Here is a 20669-nt window from a genome sequence, read left to right on the forward strand (position 1 = left end):
TGAAGTCCGTGCGCCTCACAGCCCGCACTCCGAAACAAGGGGAGCCCGCGCACCCCAACTAGAGAGCAGCCCCAGTCTGTGCAACTAGGAAGAGCCCTCGCAGCAACAAAGACCCAGCACAGCCAAATAAATAAATAAATCAAACAAACTGGCTCAGACGGCATTTCGTGAACATAGCCCCGGTGCCAATCCCATTTTACTGGGTTGGAAATGCCAGGACCACTTTCAGACAAAAACGAGATCTAAGCAAAGAGGTGCGGGAAAGGAGGGAGGGAAGGACACGGAGAAGCCAGGGCGGCGGGGGCTGGGAAGGGCCGTCCTGGCGCTGCTCTTCTCGCCCCGGGGCTGCCCTGCGCGTCCGCTCTGAGACTGCGGAAACCTCTGGGAGCAAAACCAGGCCACACCTAACGTGAGTTCAACTAATAAAAATGACACCACTTGAATGCTTTCAAAAGCAGATTTCACTCCTGTATTTTCCTTTGTTCTTTATCTCAAGAAAATAAACAATGGTATGGTGGTGTGGTGTTCTCATCCAAGTTGGGTCCAGCCCCGAAGGCTGGAGTGGCTCTAGACTGCTGGCTGCACTGGGCCCCACGCCCACTGAGTTGGTTCACACTATGGAAATAGCAGAGTCGAACGGGCTTGGGAGGCTTCCATCAGCTTCGTAAGCTTGTGTTCAAAGATCAGACACATGTGCAGCACAGAAGAGTTAATAATGATGATGAGTGGAATGTGCTAGAAATCGACAAGAGCCAACAATGAAAACGTGTTTTCTGTTATATCTTTTTTTCCCCAAAAATTATCTGTTTCAAAAGCAAAACAGACTCTCAGCAGTTAATTCACCAGCGCCGCGTATCTCAGGCATAAGGACGCGTGGAAATAGCAGGGTCTCTGGAGCCAGACCCAGTCTGAGCGCTAGTTCCCAAACTTCCTGGAGAGTTACTTCAGTTGGTAGAGCCTCTGTTTCCTCATCAGCTTTCAGAATTGTGTGCGGTTAAGAGAAAACATAAGTACAAGTGTTTAATACAGAGGTGGGGGTTTAACAAGTAATGTGATCACCACTACCTCCTACTGTCAGAAATACCATTAAAATATGGATTTAGAAATTATGAACGCCCCTAAGCTGAACCTTCCCAGTGGCACTAGTGGTAAACAAGCCGCCCGCCAGTGCAGGAGACACAGGCGACTCAGATGCGATCCCTGGGTCGGGAAGGTCCCTGGAGGAGGGCACGCAACCCACTCCAGTATTCTTGCCTAGAGAATCCCATGGACAGAGGAACCTGGTGGGCTACAGTCCATGGGGTCTCAAAGAGTTGGACACGACTGAAGCGACACAGCACACACGCACACAGGTTGAACTGAAGTTTAACTGTATATGTGATATGCGTAGAAGTCTGAATAAGTAAATTAGAATGTAAACTAGAAAATACTGAAACATGAGCAAATCCTTAAGCAATTTAATACCCATTTTACTATAAACACTTAATATGTGTTTCTCTACTCTTATTTTGTATTTTGTCATAATTAATCATTTTAATTCATAATGCTCACAATTATTGAATTATAGTAACAGAACAGTATATTGTATATCCTTCCAGAAAATGTTATGTGCATACATGCATATATGCATGTTTCTAATTTTTTCTCAACTATGAAATCATATGCTCCATACAGACCTCAACTTTTCCACTCTACAATAATTGGGCATCTTCCTGTGTGACTTTATGTCTATCACGTTTTTTTAAACAGTTGCATTTCAGTTCAAAACAATTTAATTTAGCCAGTCTTCTACATGGCTGTTTCTTTTTTTTCCCCACTTTGTTTTTTGGCTTTTTCTGCAAAAACAAAATAATGCCACAATGGATGTCCTTACATATATGTAGGAGAGTCTCCTAGAAATGAAACCAAGTCAAAGGGCACATAAAGTTAGTATTTTCAAAATCAAGGTCAAATCGCCCTCCCAAAATTCCCAAGACTCTTAGCAGCATGGGAAAAAAAACCCCACTAGATTTCTTCACACTTGCCCAATTCTCTCTTGTCCCAGAGATGAAGGTACAATCTGAAAGCATAATATTAACTGATTTCACTATTCACCCTTAAGTTCACGATAGTTCCCTGCAGTTCTCAAAAATGTAAACAAGGCGGGAGGTCCTAGCTCAGGCAAATCAAGTTCCTCCAGCCAAGAGGGAGGTGTGGGAAGAGCCCTCCAACGGCAGACCGAATGGATCACAGACAAACGCGTTCAAGGTGCCTCACGTTGACTGAGGGGTTCTTGTGTTCGACTCAGCACTGAATCCTTTCCATACCTTATCTCACTTTAGGGCCTGTGTATTTGTGAGTGTTTACAAGCCCAATAAAAGCCTCACATATTGCCTGATGAGCCCTGGGAAATGAGCAGTGGCCTTCACCTCTGGCCAACAGCAGCGAGGATATCAAAGCCTGCTCTTCACTTCCCCTCCCCCGTCTCCCTCCAAGGAAAAGCAGGTGCTATTTCCAACCAGCAGTCGCAGGCCAGCCTTCTATCAGCCCCAAGTCCCCGCCAATGGCCATGTCCGACATGACTGATGAGTTTCTCGATGACCTCTGGGCTTGGGGAAACCCTCAAATATCTTCTGAATCATTAAGACACATACGTATGTCTGGTGTAGTTGTGTGGTCGGGTGTGTTTTGTTGTATTGAATTCTGTAAAAATTAGTCAGAGAAGTGGTCTAGGTTTTTTTTTTTTTTAAGGGGTTGAATTAACCAGAACACCTCACTCTTCTAGCTAACAGAAGCATTTACTGTACTTGAGATAAACTGGGGTTTACCATATTCCTCACCCCGATCACACCATCAAAAGTTCACATTCTTTTTTTACACTTACTGTCAAACTGAGCAAAAGAATAGATGCCCACATCCTAGGATAAAAAACTTGAAAAAGAGCTATTTCCCATCATTTCCCATGGTCCAAATCTGAAGTAAGTCCACACTTGATAAAGATCCCCTAGCTAATTGGACACCATTGAGATGAGAGCACTTAATTCACTAGTTTTGAATGCAAAGTTTGACTAAATGATTCTGTGCCGTAGTATATATTCTCTGGGATTTGCTAATATAAATGTAGCCCGTATTTATTTATTTAATTTTCTAAAATCTTTTCAGAAGTCAGGTTTTTCTTTGCATTTTTTTTGCAAGATATTTGCTTTACAATATTGTGCTGGTGTCTGCCAACATGAATCAGCCACAGGTGCACACACGTCCCGCACATACATGCACACGTGTGCCCTCCCTCTTGGGCCTCCCTGAGTCACACGGCAACCCCCGGGCCGTCCGCTTTGCATATGGTCACGTATATGCTTCCGTGCTCCTCTCTCAGTCTGCCCCACCCTGCCCTCCCGCACTGTGTCCACGGGCCTGAACCCTAGGCCTGCGTGTCCCTGCAGACGGGTCCCTGCAGACGGGTCCCTGCAGACGTGTCCATCGGTGCCGCCTCTCCACACGCGCGCTCGAACATGCAATGTCTGTCTTCCTCTTTCTGACTCACTTCACTCTGTACAACAGGCTCTGGGTTCATCCACCTCATTAGGACTGACTCAAATACGTTCTTTTTTAAAGCTGAGTAACATTCCACTGTATATGTGAACCACAATTTCTGCACCCACTCTTCTGTCGATGGACATCTAGGCTGCTTCCATGTCCTAGCAGAAGTCAGGTTTTTGAAACTCAATCTACATTTCCTCCCCCAATTAATAAGGTTACACCCCCAAGCACAGGACATGTTGCACAACGCATTAGAAACCAGACACCAGCTTACTGTGGGAGTGAAGACTCTACCTGCCAGAGTCCACATCTCACTTTTCAGAGAGCAGGGCCACAGCTCCTGTACCCCCTCCCCCTGCAAGGGAAGAAGGCTTTCTCCCAGCTCCCTTTCTGAAGGTCTAGCCCCCGGGGATGGTTTTCTAAGCTCTAGAAACCCTGAGGCTGCCCCAGCAAGTGAAGCTGCTTGAAGAATCTGTCTTTTAGTTACTATCAATCCCCTGGGTCGGTCTGTGACAGGCCTGTGTTTGACCGTATCCCACTTTCTAGCCAGAAGATTTTTCATGAGGTTCCAAGATATTCAGGAACAGATCATTTGTATTCAATAGTGTCACTAACCTACTCAAACGAAAAAGTGCCTTTCGCATGTGTGAAATCCATCAAACTCTGTTTAAGCATCTGAGACAGGTTTCAGGGAAATCAGTCACTCTGGGCATCCGTGCAGAGCAGCGGCTTATGGAAGAAGTGAAACCAGCCCTGAAGTCCAGGATAAGCCCTAAAGGGTCCTGATGCATGAAGTGGAGATTCTGAAATCAGTGCCAGGGAGTAAGGGTTTAGTTTAGTTCAGTCGCTCAGTCGTGTCCGACTCTTCGCGACCCCATGAATCGCAGCACGCCAGGCCTCCCTGTCCATCACCAACTCCCGGAATTCACTCAAACTCATGCCCATTGAGTCGGTGATGCCATCCAGCCATCTCATCCTCTGTCTTCCCCTTTTCCTCCTGCCCCCAATCCCTCCCAGCATCAGAGTAAAGGTTTAGGATAGCTTATTTGCAAAGCTTTAGAGAGCAGTGCATTTGGATCCCCTTAGGACAGGCTGTTGTATGTAACTGATTAATCTCTGACCAAATAGAAGTAAATAAATGTTGAAGTGAGTGTGAAATTTTTTTTAAAAAGGACTTTTTATTTCTTTTGCATTATTAATAAGATAACCTAAAACAGCTACTGTGGAGAAAAGTATGAAAATTCCTTAAAAAACTAAAAATAGAGTTACTACATGATAGCAATTGCACTCTGGACATATAGCCAGAGAAAACCATAATTTGAGTAGATACATGTGCCCCAATGTTCATCACACTATTTCCAAGTGTGAAATAGCCTGGACATGGTAGAAACCTAAACGTTCATCAACAGATGAGTGGATTAATAAGATGTGGCACACACACACACACACACACACACTCTCACACACACACTCACACACTCACACACACTCTCACACACACACTCACACACACACACACATGCACACACACACACTCACACACACACACACTCGCACACACACACTCACACTCACACACACACTCACACACTCACACACACACACACACAATGGAATATCACTCAGCCATAAAAAGAACAAAGTAACGCCACTTGCAGCAACATGGACAGACCTAGAGACTTTCACGTTCGGTGAAGCCAAGGCCGAGAAGGACAAATATGATATTGCTTATATGTGAAATCTAAAAAAAAAACGGTATCAAGGAACATATTTACAAGACAGAAATGGAGTTACAGATACAGGAAACAACTGTGGTTCCCAGAGGGAGAGCGGGGGAGGGTAAGCTGGGAACTGGGAACAGGCACCACCGCATGCTGAGCAGATGGCCAACAAGGCCCGAAAGAGCACGGGGAACTGCTCCGTACTCTGCAATGACCTTCCCGGGAAGAGAGTCTGGAAAAGAGGGGACACATGTCTGCATAGAACTGATGCACTGAGCTGTACAGTAGAAAGCAACACAACACTGTAAATTAACTACACTCTCACGTTTAAACAAAAATCTAAAAATACAGTCGCCGACAGTTTAAGTGCCTCCTTCCTTCATTGCTCTGTTCTCGTAGAGAATACGAGGCCTGGCGTGCTGCGATTCATGGGGTCGCAAAGAGTCGGACACGACTGAGCGACTGAACTGAACTGAAGACAGGCGTGGCCTCTGCTCTCAAGAAGCTGAAAGAGTGAGCACGCCAAGCCCTGACTGTAAAGATCCAGAGCATGAAAGTGGGGCAGCGGAGGGAAAGGACTGGCCGGTCAGCTGCTCTGAGGAGGGGCCATTTAAACAGAGGCTTGAAAGGCCAGGAGGCCAGTCCCAGGATGCTCGGGAGGGCTCCAGGCAGTGAAAGGCTCACCTCCTGAGTGGTGAGCGCGCCGTGTTAGAGCGTCAGGAATCAGCCCCTGTGACTTGTGAGCCGTGGGCTTCAGAGTGTGAAGGGATCGGGGTGAAACGCTTTGTAAATCAGGACGAGGAGTCTGGGGGTCATCCTAAGCCTCCCAAGAGGTACTGGGAGTGATCAGATGAACTAAAACCCAACTCTTCTGCAAAGACCCCAAACTAGAGGGACCCCCAGAGACAGCGGGGACAGGAGCAGCTGAAGCACCCCCGTCCCCAGACACCCCTCCCGCACACGTGGGAAGCGCTGAGGGCAGCGGGCTCCTGGGGCAACAACAGCCTGTGACCCCCGGCCCACAGCCATGACACCAGCCCAGGTTTAGTCAAGAGGGCCTCAGGGGTGAAGAATCCGCCTGCTAATGCAGGAGACGCGGGTTCGACCCCTGGGTGGGGAAGATCCCCTGGAGAAGGAAATGGCAACTCACTCCAGTATTTTTGCTGCCAAGATTCCCCGGACTGAAGAGCCTGGTGGGCTACAGTCCCTGGGGTCGCAAAAAGAGTCAGACACGACTAAACAACAGCAAAGCCAACCAAAGACCCTTCCCTGCTCCTGCCCCAGCTTCCAGCTTCTCACTCCTCCCCAGGAACGTGGCCCCGGTCCCATCTCTGTGTTTAGACACACAGAAGAATTTGGGCCCCCAAGTACTAGCAGATCCCATACTTCTGCTAACTGTTACTTTTGGGGACAAAAATACCTCTGAAATCCTTATCACATTTCATCCAAGAAACGAGGTGCATCCACTCTGTGGCCGTCCATAAATATGTTTCATGACACGAAGAAAACTCCCGAATATTAGCACCCCGTGATGAATGTCCTAATCAACCATTAAAGACTTATTTTTAGCAGAGCCAACCACTAAGTTCTGAGCCAAATAGAACGTCATGTGTTATCTGAGAAGCACATGTCACTGTGGTCATCGGCCAGCTAATCTGGGGTGAGAGGTGATTTCTGGAAGATGCTTCTTGTGAGAGGAGAGGGTACTTCAGTGATCAGCGCCATTCACAAGCTTAAATATATTGACATAGACAGAACATGGACTTAATAACTTCAAACATCTCCATTGTGTCCAGTGAAATAACATTACTAGATATTTTTTATTATGTACACTGGCAAAAAAGTGCCCTACATTTTTTCAACTTATACTTCCATACTAGTATGGTGGCCAGACATCAAATATGTGGTTCTAAAATGACGGGACCAGGGGCTTCCCTGGTGGTCCAGTGGTTAAGAATCCGCCTGCCACCACAGAGGGCATGACTTTGATCCCTAATCCAGGGAGATCCCACCTGCCCTGGAGCAACTGAGTCCGTGGGCCACAGCTACTGAGCCTGCGTTCCACACCCCAGAGCCCCTCTCCCTGTGAGACGCCACCGCGGTGAGGGGCCAAGCGCTGTCATGACACAGCGGCCCCCGCTCACAGCAAGAAGGCCTGAGACAGCCAAAAATAAACAGATAATAAATTTTAAAATGATCAACACTAGCCTATTTTATCTCTGAAAGCTCGAAAGCCCCATGCCTGCACTATGGCAGTCCAGCCGGTCTGTTGTGAAAAACCATATGTATAGAAACCACAGATGATAATAGGGGAGGAAAATAAGGAAGGAAAAGTCACTGCTTCACCCTCTTTTCAGGAATTACTGCTCACAATTGCTCACATCTGGCATGCCTCAATGGTAATCATTTGCAAGGTTCAAAAATGTTGAACCTTGAAAGTGAAATAAAGAGCTTTATCTTCAAAAGAAAAATTAAAGACCCGGAGCAGAACCCTTGGGACCATTTTTATTACACCTGGATAATGGCAGGTATTACTACTCTATGCAGAAGTATGTTTTTATGAATAGGCTAACACATACCCTTAGGCTGTAAAGTCGTGCTTTAGGATATAACATGTTGATTCAGATACAAAATAAAATACTGTTTGCATGGTAGGTTTTTAGTGAAAAGTCTAAAAACACACCTATTTAACAAACCTCTAATTTTTATAAAGGGGGCCTAAAAAAGCCTGCTTTTTTAAAAAAAGAAAATCTAACTATGGGTGGTCTCACACCTAGAAGTGGTACAAGAATCCTTTGTCAGACCACATGTCTTAATTTTGGTATGGAAAATGTGGTCACCGTAATTATAAGCCAGAGAAAGTAAAGAGCTGAAAAAGTTCTATGCAGGAGGGGAGTAATAATTCGTTAGCATTCAATAAAACTGTAATTTAACCAGCTTTTAGGTATGTAATAATCAGCTTGAAAATTACAGCACTTGAGAATTTTCTATTTTACCTTTTGGCTATGTGTCGAAGTGGCTTATTTCCTCCATGAAACCTATGCAGTGTTTCCCACACCCCCTAGAACCACCCCCACCAGACCTGGTACATGGCTTGTTTTTTGTGTTCAATGAACCACAAAGAATGTTTCAGGAACAACCCCAGGAAAATCAGGCGAGAAATAATTCAGGGTAAGAGGAAATCAATGCATAACTTGTTTCGAAGCTATTCTCTTAGGCTTCAAGATATTTCAAATATATCCTTTAAAAAGCTTCAGTTATGGAAAAAGTTCATTTGTGCAGATTTTAAATAGTTTTGGCCAAGAAAAGAGTCAATATTAATTAACACAGGAGGAGGGAGAAAGTTTAGTTGTGTAACTCAGTCACTTAGTTCCCAAGACCTTTTTTCCTGAAAGGTATCACTCGGGGCTGAAACGTGTATGTATTACAATACACACTGGAGGAAGAGACGCAATGTGACTGCTTCTCCCTCCATATGGTCTTCTTGGACCTCGCTATGAAAAGATCCAAGTCAAGTGAGCCTATGGAAAATTAATGAGAGGTGAGCATTTCATGCCGTTAAGGTGCTTAGCTACACAGGCAGCAAGAAAGCGTCACGTGGCCCTTATCACAGGGGTAAAACACAAAGGCCTTTCTGCAAGGCTGGAGTAGAGATGAACCGAAATTCCCAACACCTGGAAACGTTATAGCTGCTGGTCTTCTCCGCTTGGAGTTCCTATAATTCTCAGATTTCTTAATTCCACGTTACACCAAATTTTCCTCTTAATTGCTGTTGCTGCTGTTCAGTGGCTAAGTCGTGTCCAGTTCTTTGCGACCCCATGAACTGCAGCACATCAGGCTTCCCTGTCCTTCACCATCTGCTGGAGTTTGCTCAAACTCATGTCCATTGATTTGGTGATGCCATCCAACCATCTCACCCTGTCACCCCTTCTCCTCCTGCCCTCAATCTTCAATATACATATGATAATCAGTCTTACAAATCCTAATGTTGTAGCATCTTAACCTGCATCTCCCAGACTGCACCTCAGAATAAGAAGTGGCCAAAAACAATTTCGAAATCTATCTTCTTTCCATGTTTTGATTTCTTAGAACAGAAAATAGGATGGTGATGTCAAACCAAGTGAGAAAAGTAACATTTCCCTGAAGCATGTAAGAAAGTTATGGCTAAGTCAACTATACTTCAATAAAATAAGTTTTTAAAAAAGAAAGATATGGCTTGGTGACAAGTGGCTACCAAACCCATAAGGGCTGAAATTGACTTGAATATGTTCCCCAAGGGCTCGGCTTCTTTCCAGGGTGCTGCAGGGACCAAGAGCTTTGTCTTCAGAGTTTGCCCTTGACTCAAGCCCCAGGCTGGCCCTTCCGAGCCACTGTCCACAGACCACTCGCTTTCTTGGAGCTTCGGGTCCCGTGTCTGTAAATGCTTGCACCAGCCTGTGGTCTTCTGGACTCAGATAGAGCAAGGCGACCAGCACTGTGACTGTTACGTGGTAAGAACTCAGGACCTGGGGGCTCTTATGGTCCCACCTTCCGGTCTGTCCTACCTGATTCGGGGAAGGTAACACCTGGAAGCCAAACCATGGCCGCGCCTCCTGCAGAGCTCCCGCCTCGGAAGGAGCGCGCCTGGTGGGCACAGGCCCTGCAGGGGCGGCCTTCTGCAGCTCCCACTTGGAGGCAGGGGAGGCCGGTGGGCAGAGAGCTCTGTTCCAGCTCTCAGCGCCCTTCTCCAGCCAGCACCGCTGACCTGGAGTTCCAAAGCAAGTCATGCGGAGAGGTGGGAGGCGTCTAGGAGACGCTTCTTTTAAAGTGGGGCCAGGGGCGGAAGAGGCGGGACCGGAGAGGACTCAGGCTAAGCTGGCCTGCCCTCCCCAGCCCGGGATGGGCCTTTGTCCGTGGAAAATGTTTGCTTTTTAATACTGGGTCATAAGGTGGATTTTATTTGAGTTTTTCAGATTATTTGGTCTTCATTTCGTGAGAAAGTCGTTGTGTCTGCCCTCCCAACAAAGTCACTTCAGGTTCAGGAAAGGAGAGCGGTGATGCTGAAGGAAGGAGGGTCAGCCTGAAACCCTATAGTCCTGCATCCGCATCCACAGACACACACTGACAGACACACGGACACGCAAACACACACAGACACACACAGACACGTACAGAGACACGGACACAAACACATAGACATACAGGTAGGCACAGAGACACACAAACACACCCGGACACAGACACACAGACACGCACACAGGCACACATACATGGACACAAACACACACACACACAGGCACACGGACACACACACACACACACACAGACGCACAGAGGTACCTAGACACACACACACTGAGACAGAGACACACGCAGATAGATACAGGCATACAGATAGACACAGAGAAACACGCAGACACACACACGGAAACACACACGCGCACGCACGCACACACACGCACGCACGCGCGCACGCATGCACACGGCCAAGCTGGACTCGTCCCACGTGCTCCGTCCTGTGGGCAGCAGCATCTTCTCTCTCCTCCCCTTTTTATCAACAAAATCCCAACACTGGCAGCCACACCCCAGGTAAGCACGGTAGTAAGAACCACAGGCAAAACAGCAACAAACCCCACCTCCCCCCGCAGGGCCAGCAGAAGCACCTTTCAAGAGAGCAGGTCTGCAGGAAGTTTTCCAGGCCCATTGCAAACTCTTTACTGCTCAGAAAGCGCAGGGCTCACTTTCAGACACGTTCTTGTTTTGTTTGTTTGGGTTTATTTTTGCCTTCGTTCTGCAGGAAGCCTCACAGATATGACAGGGTGATTTAATTCGGTACAAACCTCGCCTCCCTAATTCTTAGAATGTAGATAGATACCACTACCGGTATTCTTAGAGTTACACAGCCTCCCACACCAAACCTAGCGAAGTGGAACCCACGTTTCATTGGAATCCCTACTTTTAGTTATTTGCAGGTTTTTCTTGACGACACAGGAAACCAAATGTGAGGCAGTGTTGTAGATATCGATAAATGGGTTTCTAGAACATGTTCAGTGGCTGGCAGAACAATACCTGGTTTCTATCCCAAAAGGAGAGAACGACCAGCCCTGACCCCTTGCAGGGGAGAGGGAGCCTCCAGTCCCACTTTTCCCAGGTGAACGGATTCACGACCACAGACTCTGGAAGACACCTCTGTGAAGGCACTGGAGAGAGCTCTCCTGTGTCCCAGCAGCCAGTCTAGAGCCAGAGATGACAGAACATGGTGGAAAGAAAATCAGTTTGAAAGAAGGGGTGACATTCGCCTGGATGTCTGAACCCACTGAGCTCTAAGCCCGTCTGGAGTAAGTCAGGCACCTTCTGCGTGAAGCGGGCAGTGAGCCTCCCGCACTGCAGAGGAGCCAAGTGCGAGGTCAGGGCCTCTTCCTTAAGGAGACTTCTGCTCCTCCTGGTACACTGATATCTAGCCCACCACAGAGCACACAGACCAAGCTCAGCCTTGGCTGAGCTTCCCCGACTCCCAGTCCATCTGCACCTTGAGCTGATAACAAATCATCAGCAAGTTCAGTTTTTTCTTCCAATCCTGATGTTTAAGACAAACCAGATTCCTGAAGGCCCTTCAAAAACACTAACCAGTTCATCCTTATAGCCCTCCTTTTCCCACCACCACCACCAGGATGTGCCAGCTGGGACAAGACTTGAGTAAATAACTTCTGAATGCCTGCGGGCACGCTCAGTTGCTCAGTCATGTCTGACTCTTTGCAACCCCATGGACTGTAGCCCACCAGGCTCCTCTGTCCGTGGGAATGCCCAGGCAAGAATAACTGGGGTGGATTGCCATTTCCTTCTCCAGGGGGTCTTCCCAGGGAACAAACCCACGTCTCCTGCTTGGCAGGCAGGATTCTTTACCCTGAGCTACCTGGAAAGCCCTTATCCAACTTTTAAATAAGTTTCTTTAAAAAAGAAATTAATTTATTCATTCATTCCCATAACTTTCATAGAGCACTGGGCGGCACAATCCGCTGACAAGTAACTGTACTAAGATTTAGAAGACCTGGCTCTACCAGGCAAGCCACCCCAGGCCGTTTTCCTAACTTTCCTGTGCCTCAGTTTACTTCTCCCTAAAATGGGAGCCTGGGCAAGATGGTTTCCAAGGTTACACTGAACCTTAGCATCTGGGGACGCCATGCTTCTGCTCAGTCTACTCTGTAAGACACCACTGGATACAGCAGAGAGGCGGACATGCAAAGATGAGGTTCCGACTCATCCTGTTCACAGTGTCACTGCCTGGCTCTATCTCCAAACTTCCATCACAGGCTCTTTTGACTCGGCATCAAATTTCTATCTTCCTTTAAACATATGCGTCTCTTTGATGCGTAGAGATTCTTAGTCAGACGGGGCCCCCTTCTACTTGCACAGGATTGGACTAAGTATCTTTCCACTCACCTGCACATCACATTCCGTGGCCTGTGTCTCGTGGCAGCGGGCGCCAGCAGGAGTTCTCTCCACAAGGATGACTTTGGCCTGAACTGCCACGTTCTTGGGGAGATTCTACAATGTGGGGTGACTCCTGATCCATGAGGCTTGCCCTGCTCCCGATGTGCATCCATCCCCCTCTCCTGCCTCAAAAACAAACATTCTGGCCTGCAGCCCGCAGTCCTGGGATGAGAGACCTGGTTTGAAATCTGTGCATGTCGGACCCGTCATCATCCCAGCTCCTGCAAACAGGCTGCCCTCAGGCAGAACAGCTTTGCTCATCAATCAAGCTTCAGGGAAGTGGGTGGTTTGAGTGTGGGGCCCACTTCGCCGTGACCGAGCCCCTATGAAAACATCTGAGTGTGAATGAAAAAAAAAAACTCAACAGTCTACTTTCCACGTCCGCTGCTGGAGGGCCAAGACAAGGTTTTATTTAAAAATAACTCCCTCCTCTTTCCTGAAAGCTGAAAGCAAGCACATGAGCTTAAAAAGAATTCCTCTTTCAAGATTTACTAGTGACTCAGATCAGAAAATACAGCTGTCAACGATGTCACATGCAAAACAAGAGAAATATTGCGGGATGTTTCTCAAGTATTCAGAACTTAGAAATGACCTATTTCTGATTTTCTTAAAAAAGCCTCCTGAGAAGACGTCTCATGTGATTGTGAGGTATTCGGAGGGCAGTAAGCAAGTGGAGCACATGCATGTATCTGAGGCTAAGACAGGACACTGGGGCCGTGCTGTGCTCTGTCCCTCGGTTGTGTCCGACCCTGTGACCCTGTGGACTGTTGCTCAGCAGGCTCCTCTGTCCATCTGAGGCTAAGACAGGACACTGGGGCCGTGCTGTGCTCCGTCCCTCGGTCGCGTCCGACCCTGTGACCCCGTGGACTGTTGCTCAGCAGGCTCCTCTGTCCAAGGCACTTCCCCAGCAAGAGTACTGGAGTGGCTTGCCAGCTCCTCCTCCAGGAGATCTTCCCAACCCAAGGACTAAACTCGTTTCTCCTGCATGGGCAGACGGGTACTTTACCACTGAGCCACCAGCGAAGCCCGAGACAGGATACAACACCAGTCCCTACAAAAAGAGACGCAGTTCATGGGATGAGTCAAGTTCCTTGCCCCAGGGCTGGAAACACAGCCCGACTGTAATCTGTGACTGGGGCAAGTCAGGTAATCCTCGAAGTCTTAAAAAAAAGAAAAAATACTTACATGTACGTCACACCTATGCACATATTGTATGTATATAGTGTATATTTACTTATAATCAATAATTATATGTACAGTCAATCCTAAAGGACATCAACCCTGAATATTCATCGGAAGGACTGATGCTGAAGCTGAAGCTCCAATATTTTGGCCACCTGATGCGAAGAGCTGACTCACTGGAAAAGACCCTGAGGCTGGGAAAGATTGAGGGCAGGAGGAGAAGGGGACGACAGAGGATGAGATGGTTGGATGGCATCACCGACTGGATGGACATGAGTTTGAGCAAGCTCCAGGAGCTGGAGGACAGGGAAGCCTGGGATGCTGCAGCTGATGGGGTTGCAAAGAGTCGGACAAGACTTAGTGACTGAACAACAATACATAAATATAAATAAAATGGGGCCAATTATATCTTCAACTCATAAAATTCTGAGCACTAGGACATTACAAGCAAACTTTCTATACGGTAAGCACAATACAAATGTAAAGCATTATTATAATAATAAGCATATTTATTCAAATACATGTTACCCTGTTCAAAATTATTTGATTTCTAGTCTAGCTTTCGTCCTTTAAAGAATGAGTTTTTAATTAATTCAGTTTATACATATTTCCTGTCTGAACTCTTCACATTTTCAAAGCTCCTACAGAAGTGACTGAAGAATACAAGCTTAAAATCACCTGAGAAACAGCAGAAATAGAACAGACAGATGATTTAAAAAGCATCTGCCCTTCGCCCCAGCAACCCTTCTGGTATGTCTCCTGCCCACATTTTAACTGACTGATGACGAAGGTTATCTGTTAAAGCGTTATCTGTAAGACCAAATGATTGGAAACGACCAGGTGCCCATCAATAAGGGTGGTCACGAAACGTGGAGATGACAGCTGCATAGCGGCCTCCAGGGAAGCCTTCCCTGGCAGACCCTTCACCCTGACGCTGGGCTGGACCCTGTGACCTGCTTGGGTAATGGAACATTAGCAAACATGCTGCAAGTAGAGCCTTCATAAGCCTTTTTATATCGGGGCATAATCCTTCTCCGCGTTTGGAACCTAGTCACCGCGGGAAGAAGCCCGTGCTAGTCTCCCGGACACCAGGAGCCAGCGGCGGTGGACTCTCCTATCAACACGCAAGTGAAGCCATGCTGGGTCATCGAGGCCAGTCAAGCCGCCAGACGGACCCGTTCATACCAGTAAATCCATGAAAGAAAAACTACCCGGCGGAACCCAGTCCGACAGCCCACTGAAGAACTGTGAATAAATAAAACCGTTGTTTTAGTTTAAGCCACTAGGTTATGGAGCAGTTTGTTACCCAGCAATAGATAATGGATCCATTATAATATTCTGCCAAACAGTGAAATACTATGAAGGTAGCGGCTTACCCCTGAAGAGAGGAAAAGGATGCGCTGACATGCTAAGGCTCCAAGATGTACTGATAAATTCACAGGCCAACCGGAGAGCAAGGCTGCCTTTTATGTAGCAAAAAGGAAGATTTAAATAAATATATATATATATACACACGCTGATTTTGCATGAAAAGAGTCTGTATACATACTCAAGAAATTAACATACATAGTCACCTGTGTCTAGGGAGTAAAGGGGTGAACTGGGGGGACAAGGTGGGAGTGAAACTCATCAATAAAAACGTTGTTGACTGTTTCAGTGTGAGAACCATGTGGACCTATTACCTATTCAGAAATCATGTTTTTAAAGTAAAATATCAGACTAATCCAAGGTAGCAATGACAAAGATAGAAAAAGTAGACTTTCAAATTATTATAATTCTAGCGTGATGTCATCTGTCTCAAGCGTTCCTTTGAACCAGAATAACCCTCTCTCTGTAATGCACAAGGTGATCTGTAAGCACAGCTTATCTTGCCTGCTAGACGGTAAATGCCTTGGAAGGAAGGACTGTGCCTCATGCATTTCTGTTTCTTCTGAAACTGGCAAGAACCACGCAGGGCACAGAGCACGTTCCTCATCAACAGTTGTTGAGTCACAGAAACAGACAACACTCTGACATCCCCAGGGTCTCCCTTGTTAGTGCTGATACGTCCTCGAAGGTCTTCAGCAGCCCAGCTTTCCTGCCTGCACACAAGCTCCACACACCAGCTCTGAAGAAAATGGTGAGCACCCATCGTATTTGGGGCCAGCTTCTCTCACCAACTTACCCTGAGCCACTGGGCAGGGTATACCTACAAGCTAAATTTGAAGGCCATGAAAGGAGAAAAAGCAAAACAAACTCCCCCATTTAGAAAGAAAACAACAACACCCATAGAGGAAGTCTAGAAAAAGAAAGATCTTTTATTATTTCTCATCAGTAACAAATTTCACTTCTGTGGTTGAGTAAGCAGCAACCTGCAGCAAACTAAGCCTGCAAAGCCAGGTCCAGACAAGCCAACCGTGGGGATGGGAAGCCGGGCCCACCCCAGGCCTCCAGAGAAGCCGGCGCTCAAGCCACCATGAAGGGTTTGTCTGTTCCAGTCTAGTGTTTCCAGGAAAGAGAAGGCCACAGCTTTCTGCATAACCCGATTTGGGGTTTGACAGTTCTCACTGGAGCGCGGCCCTTACTTGGAACCTGTAGCTCTCCTCCTGGCCCTCGCCTCTGCCCCTTCTGACATGGGTCCGCTGTTTCCGGTCTGACCCTATGAAAGCGTCACCTCTTCAAGGAGGAGGTCTGAATCACCCCCTTCCCTGTGTTCACATCCTCCTCTCCAGATGTGCTCGGCCACGGCCATCCCAACCCCTGGGGCCTCCTGGACCGCACCCTCCAACAGCACCCTGCCGTGGCCTTGGTGCCTGCACTCCGCCAGCACAAGCGAAGATAAAAGCGGTGAACAGGCAACAAACAGAAGGCGGACCGCCTGGGCTGAAGGGCACACACCATCCTCTCAAGACAGCCAGGGCAGCAACGTCTCCCTCCCGCCAGTTCTCACCATCTCTGCTTCTCCCACATCAAGTAATTCTGATTCCTGGGCTTCCCTCCCTGATTTCATGCCCCGGTTTGTGGATTCGCTTCACTGTTCTCGGCAACGCTGCACTTTCCCCACAGCTATGACACCAGGGACTTCATCACCGCGGGGAATCATCTTAGAAGGTTCCGCCAGGTAAAGAAAGCTAGGAAGTGAGGCTGACAAGCTAACAGGCCGCTATGCTTCTGCCAAGAGAGCAACAAGCGCTGGTTATGCGCCAGCTGTGTGTGAGCAGGTGAGTGAGACGCTGTCAAGAGTAAGACATCACCTCTGCCGCTTAAGAGAGACACGGGTGAGATGGCATTTACAACGGGAACGTGGGCTTGGACGCGCAGAGGTCACCGACGGGCCCGGCAGGTGTCAGCCGTCAGCCCAGGTAGAACACAGGCCATGGAAAAGGCAAAGAAGGAGAATGAGCAAGATCCTCAGAGGAAGGCTGAAGGCTGATTCCTGGGCACAGGGGAGAAACGCATGCCACGGGATGCTTTCCGGGTTTCAGGTCTTGAAAGAAGGAAACTTGTACCACTCCTCACAGAGGCAGAAGGGAGCTGGCTGTCCTGAGGACACCCTGAATTTGGGGGAAACAAGAGGAAATTTAATACTCAACTTTAGATGGGCAACCAGAATTGGGAACGTAGCTTCATAATGGAAGTCATGAAAATAAAAGCCTTTGTGGAGGAGCAAAGACACAGAGCTGAGCGCCAAAGAATTGGTGCTTTTGAACTGTGGTGTTGGAGAAGACTCTTGAGAGTCCCTTGAACTGCAAGGAGATCCAACCAGTCCATTCTAACAGAGATCAGTCCTGGGTGTTCATTGGAGGGACTGATGCTGAAGCTGAAACTCCAATACTTTGGCCACCTGATGCAAAGAGCTGACTCATTTGAAAACACCCTGATGCTGGGAGGGATTGGGGGCAGGAGGAGGAGGGGACGACAGAGGATGAGATGGCTGGATGGCATCACCAACTCGATGGACATGAGTTTGGGTGAGCTCCAGGAGTTGGTGATGGACAGGGAGGCCTGGAGTGCTGCGATTCATGTGGCAAAGAGTCGGACACGAGTGAGCGACTGAACTGAACTGAACTGAATTGAAAGACACAGAGGAGGAGGAGGGCTCAGAGGCAGCGGCAGGGCCGGCTTGTTCATCTTCGTAGAGACCCCAGCAGGTGAGCGTGGGCCTGGCCCCAGTAGGAGCTTCACAAACGCGTTGTAACTGTTTGGAGAGGGGAGAGTAACGCAGTCGTCAGAAAAGTGAGAAGAAAACCAGCAACAGAGCCCAGTCCCATCAAAGGAGAAGAACTCAAAGACGGTCAAGGACGAACACGTCGTGCAGAGTGACAGGATCTCCTGCAGACCCAACGCCACGCCAAGGGTCCAGGCTGCCTGGTCCCTAACAACGGCTGGGTGGGCCAGCCCATGGCCCAGAGGACCACAGAGCCTGCACAGACCCCCAGGGTGGCGATGCCTTACTTGGCATGAAAAGAACATCCCTGGGATTTATAATATTTTCAATTTACTACCTGCGCTGTGTCAATTTGACTATGAGATCTGGGAACTTCGAATGGAAGTCTGAAAGGAAGCGGGATGTTCCGGCTTGCATGGACTCCACCAACACTGTTTACTCTAATCTCAACTTTGGAGAGAGGAAAACTGGAATGAGAATCACCTTTATTTCTTTAAAAAAAAAAAAGACTAACATTCAAAGACCCTGGCAGTTGATTAAACATCCAAAGGAAGGTTCTTGATTAAAGGGACTCTTGACAAGAAGCACTGAAGGTCTAGGTAAATATCCCCATCTGGTCTGGGGCCTGCCACCTGGCCCTTTACCCGCCTGCTCTGTGATAGGTTTCAACCGGCGGATTCTGCTTTATTTGTACCAGTGGAGAGGCCACCTGTCGTGGACTCGACTCTCGCATGAAACAAAGTGAACATTTCTTATTTCCGTGCTGCCCATATGATTTTTTAAACACAAAGCACTCCCTTCCACCTTGAGCAGATTTAAGAAATGCTGACTCTGAAGAACAGGTATAAACAAGGCAATCTTTTGTTTATGAAGACTGTTAACGACCCACTTGTAGAAGGACCCCTCCTGTCCCCGGCACTGGTGAATTAATCCATCCACACTCTTTAGCTCATTTCCCTGGCTGTTACGAGCTAAAGTGGAGAAAAAAAGGTTTTACAAGGGGGACGTGGTGTATTTGTGCTAAAAACAGGCACCACACAAATCCAGACACAGAAGCGAAAAAGAATTCCAGGTGCAGGGACCAGTGTAAGCGCAAAGGGAGGAGGAGGGGGGCGCCTGGTGGGGCGTGTGGAGGCGGGCGGGCAGCGTGGAGGGGGCACGTGGCGTGGAGGGCGGGGCGCGGCCGGCGTGGAGGGCGGGGGGCGGCCGGCGTGGAGGGGGCACGTGGTGTGGGGGCAGGCGGCCGGCGTGGAGGGCGGGGGCGGCCGGCGTGGGCTGAGGACTTGCAGCCACGAAGGCTGGAGAGGGGGTTATTCTGCAATAGAGCGCAGCCGTCCAGTGGGGGAGGCCGGGCTCTCCGGGAGCCGGGCCCCGGGGAAGGACCGATCCAGGAGAGGAAAGGTCGCAGGGTGCCCTGCAGCGCCGGGACAGGGAGGGGCACACGGAGAGCTGACACCACGGGGACCCCAGGCCCCAAGCCCCCGGTCTCACTGGCGGCCGCAGTCTGGAGGCACCGGGTCTCCTGGAATCGGTGTCCGTTTGGATCCCGCGTCCCGCAGTCCTCAAAAGTCAGGCGTTTCCTTTTCCCCAATACACTGTCACCCCGGTAAAAGGTGGAGGTCCCTTTAGGCAAGGCTGGGAGACAGGCTAAGAGTATAAATTTTGGGGGAGTGCAGCTGGGTCCTTCCTCAAGGGGAACCAGCCTCCCCTTCATTCAAGGGGCCCTGGGTCTATAAATTGGCCCAGGTTTGAGAACTGATTGACGGTCCATGACTCTTCATCTTTATGATTCAAGTCTGACTTCTGTTGACTAGAACTGACTTACGACCTCGACCTGCTCTGCTTACACAGATCAAGTAAGCCTTCAGGAGCCTGCCCACAGCTGTCACGTCTAGAAAGACGGTGAGGACAGAGGCGGAAGTGGAGGAAACGAGGCGCAAGGGCGGGGTGTGGACGACGGTGGGAAGGTGGCCAAAGCCGGCTGGGACGCGGGGCCAGAGGCAGGCGCGCCAGGGCGAGGGGGCGTCTGGCAGAGGAGCAGACTTAGTAGGAAATAGTGGGGAGCCCCCCGGGGCATGTGAGCAGCAGAGAGCGGTGAATGTGGGATGGAGACGGGGGCTGAAGGTCAGAGCCCAGGGGTTCGGGAACCACGTGCACACAGGCAGGAACGTTCAGGGGGCGGAGATGTGACCCGAGAGGCAGACAGCAGAAGGCCCGAGCTGGTATCTGGATTTACCCGGAGGGAGTGGAGAGGGGAGCTAGGAAGCTGGTCTCCGGGCCGCTCAGGGCGAGGGCAGGGAGAATACGGCTTGTGCAATAGACGTAAGAAGGTCCAGTGTTTCAGAAGAGGTGTTTCCTGGGATTCCAACTGCTCCAGCAGAGTAAGCCAGAGTGGCTCTGGATGTCCTCAGAAACTGGTGAGTAAGTAAGACAGCTGTTTCATGAGAATGATGGAAACAGAAGACCCATTGGAGCGGTGGGAGGGGTGGGTAGGGACAGGGAGCAGGGAATGAGGCGGTGGAGTTAGAGGCAGATCATCTGCTTAAAAACCATGGGGAGGAGACACAACGGTAGCCCAAAAGGAGCAGCAGAATTAAAGACCATTTACCCCATGATTTGGACATCCTAAG

The 20669-nt window shown here is 48.7% G+C and overlaps 1 protein-coding gene across 3 annotated transcripts in view; it reads right to left on the reverse strand.

Annotated features, from left to right (window-relative positions):
• Window positions 1–20669, reverse strand: part of BCL2 (BCL2 apoptosis regulator) — a 198069-nt gene that overhangs the window by 69612 nt on the left and 107788 nt on the right. Inside the window, exon 2 of one of the 3 annotated variants that reach the window (XM_070361475.1) lies at window positions 16022–17425. The exons of the other annotated variants lie outside the window; for them this stretch is intronic. Coding sequence (XP_070217576.1) covers window positions 17387–17425 — 39 coding nt within the window. The 3' untranslated portion in view covers window positions 16022–17386. Of the gene's footprint in view, window positions 1–16021; window positions 17426–20669 lie in introns of those variants that run through there. 3 annotated transcript variants of the gene reach the window in all.

The sequence above is a fragment of the Bos mutus genome, chromosome 24 (assembly GCF_027580195.1).
Source record: "Bos mutus isolate GX-2022 chromosome 24, NWIPB_WYAK_1.1, whole genome shotgun sequence".
Lineage (NCBI taxonomy): Eukaryota > Metazoa > Chordata > Mammalia > Artiodactyla > Bovidae > Bos > Bos mutus.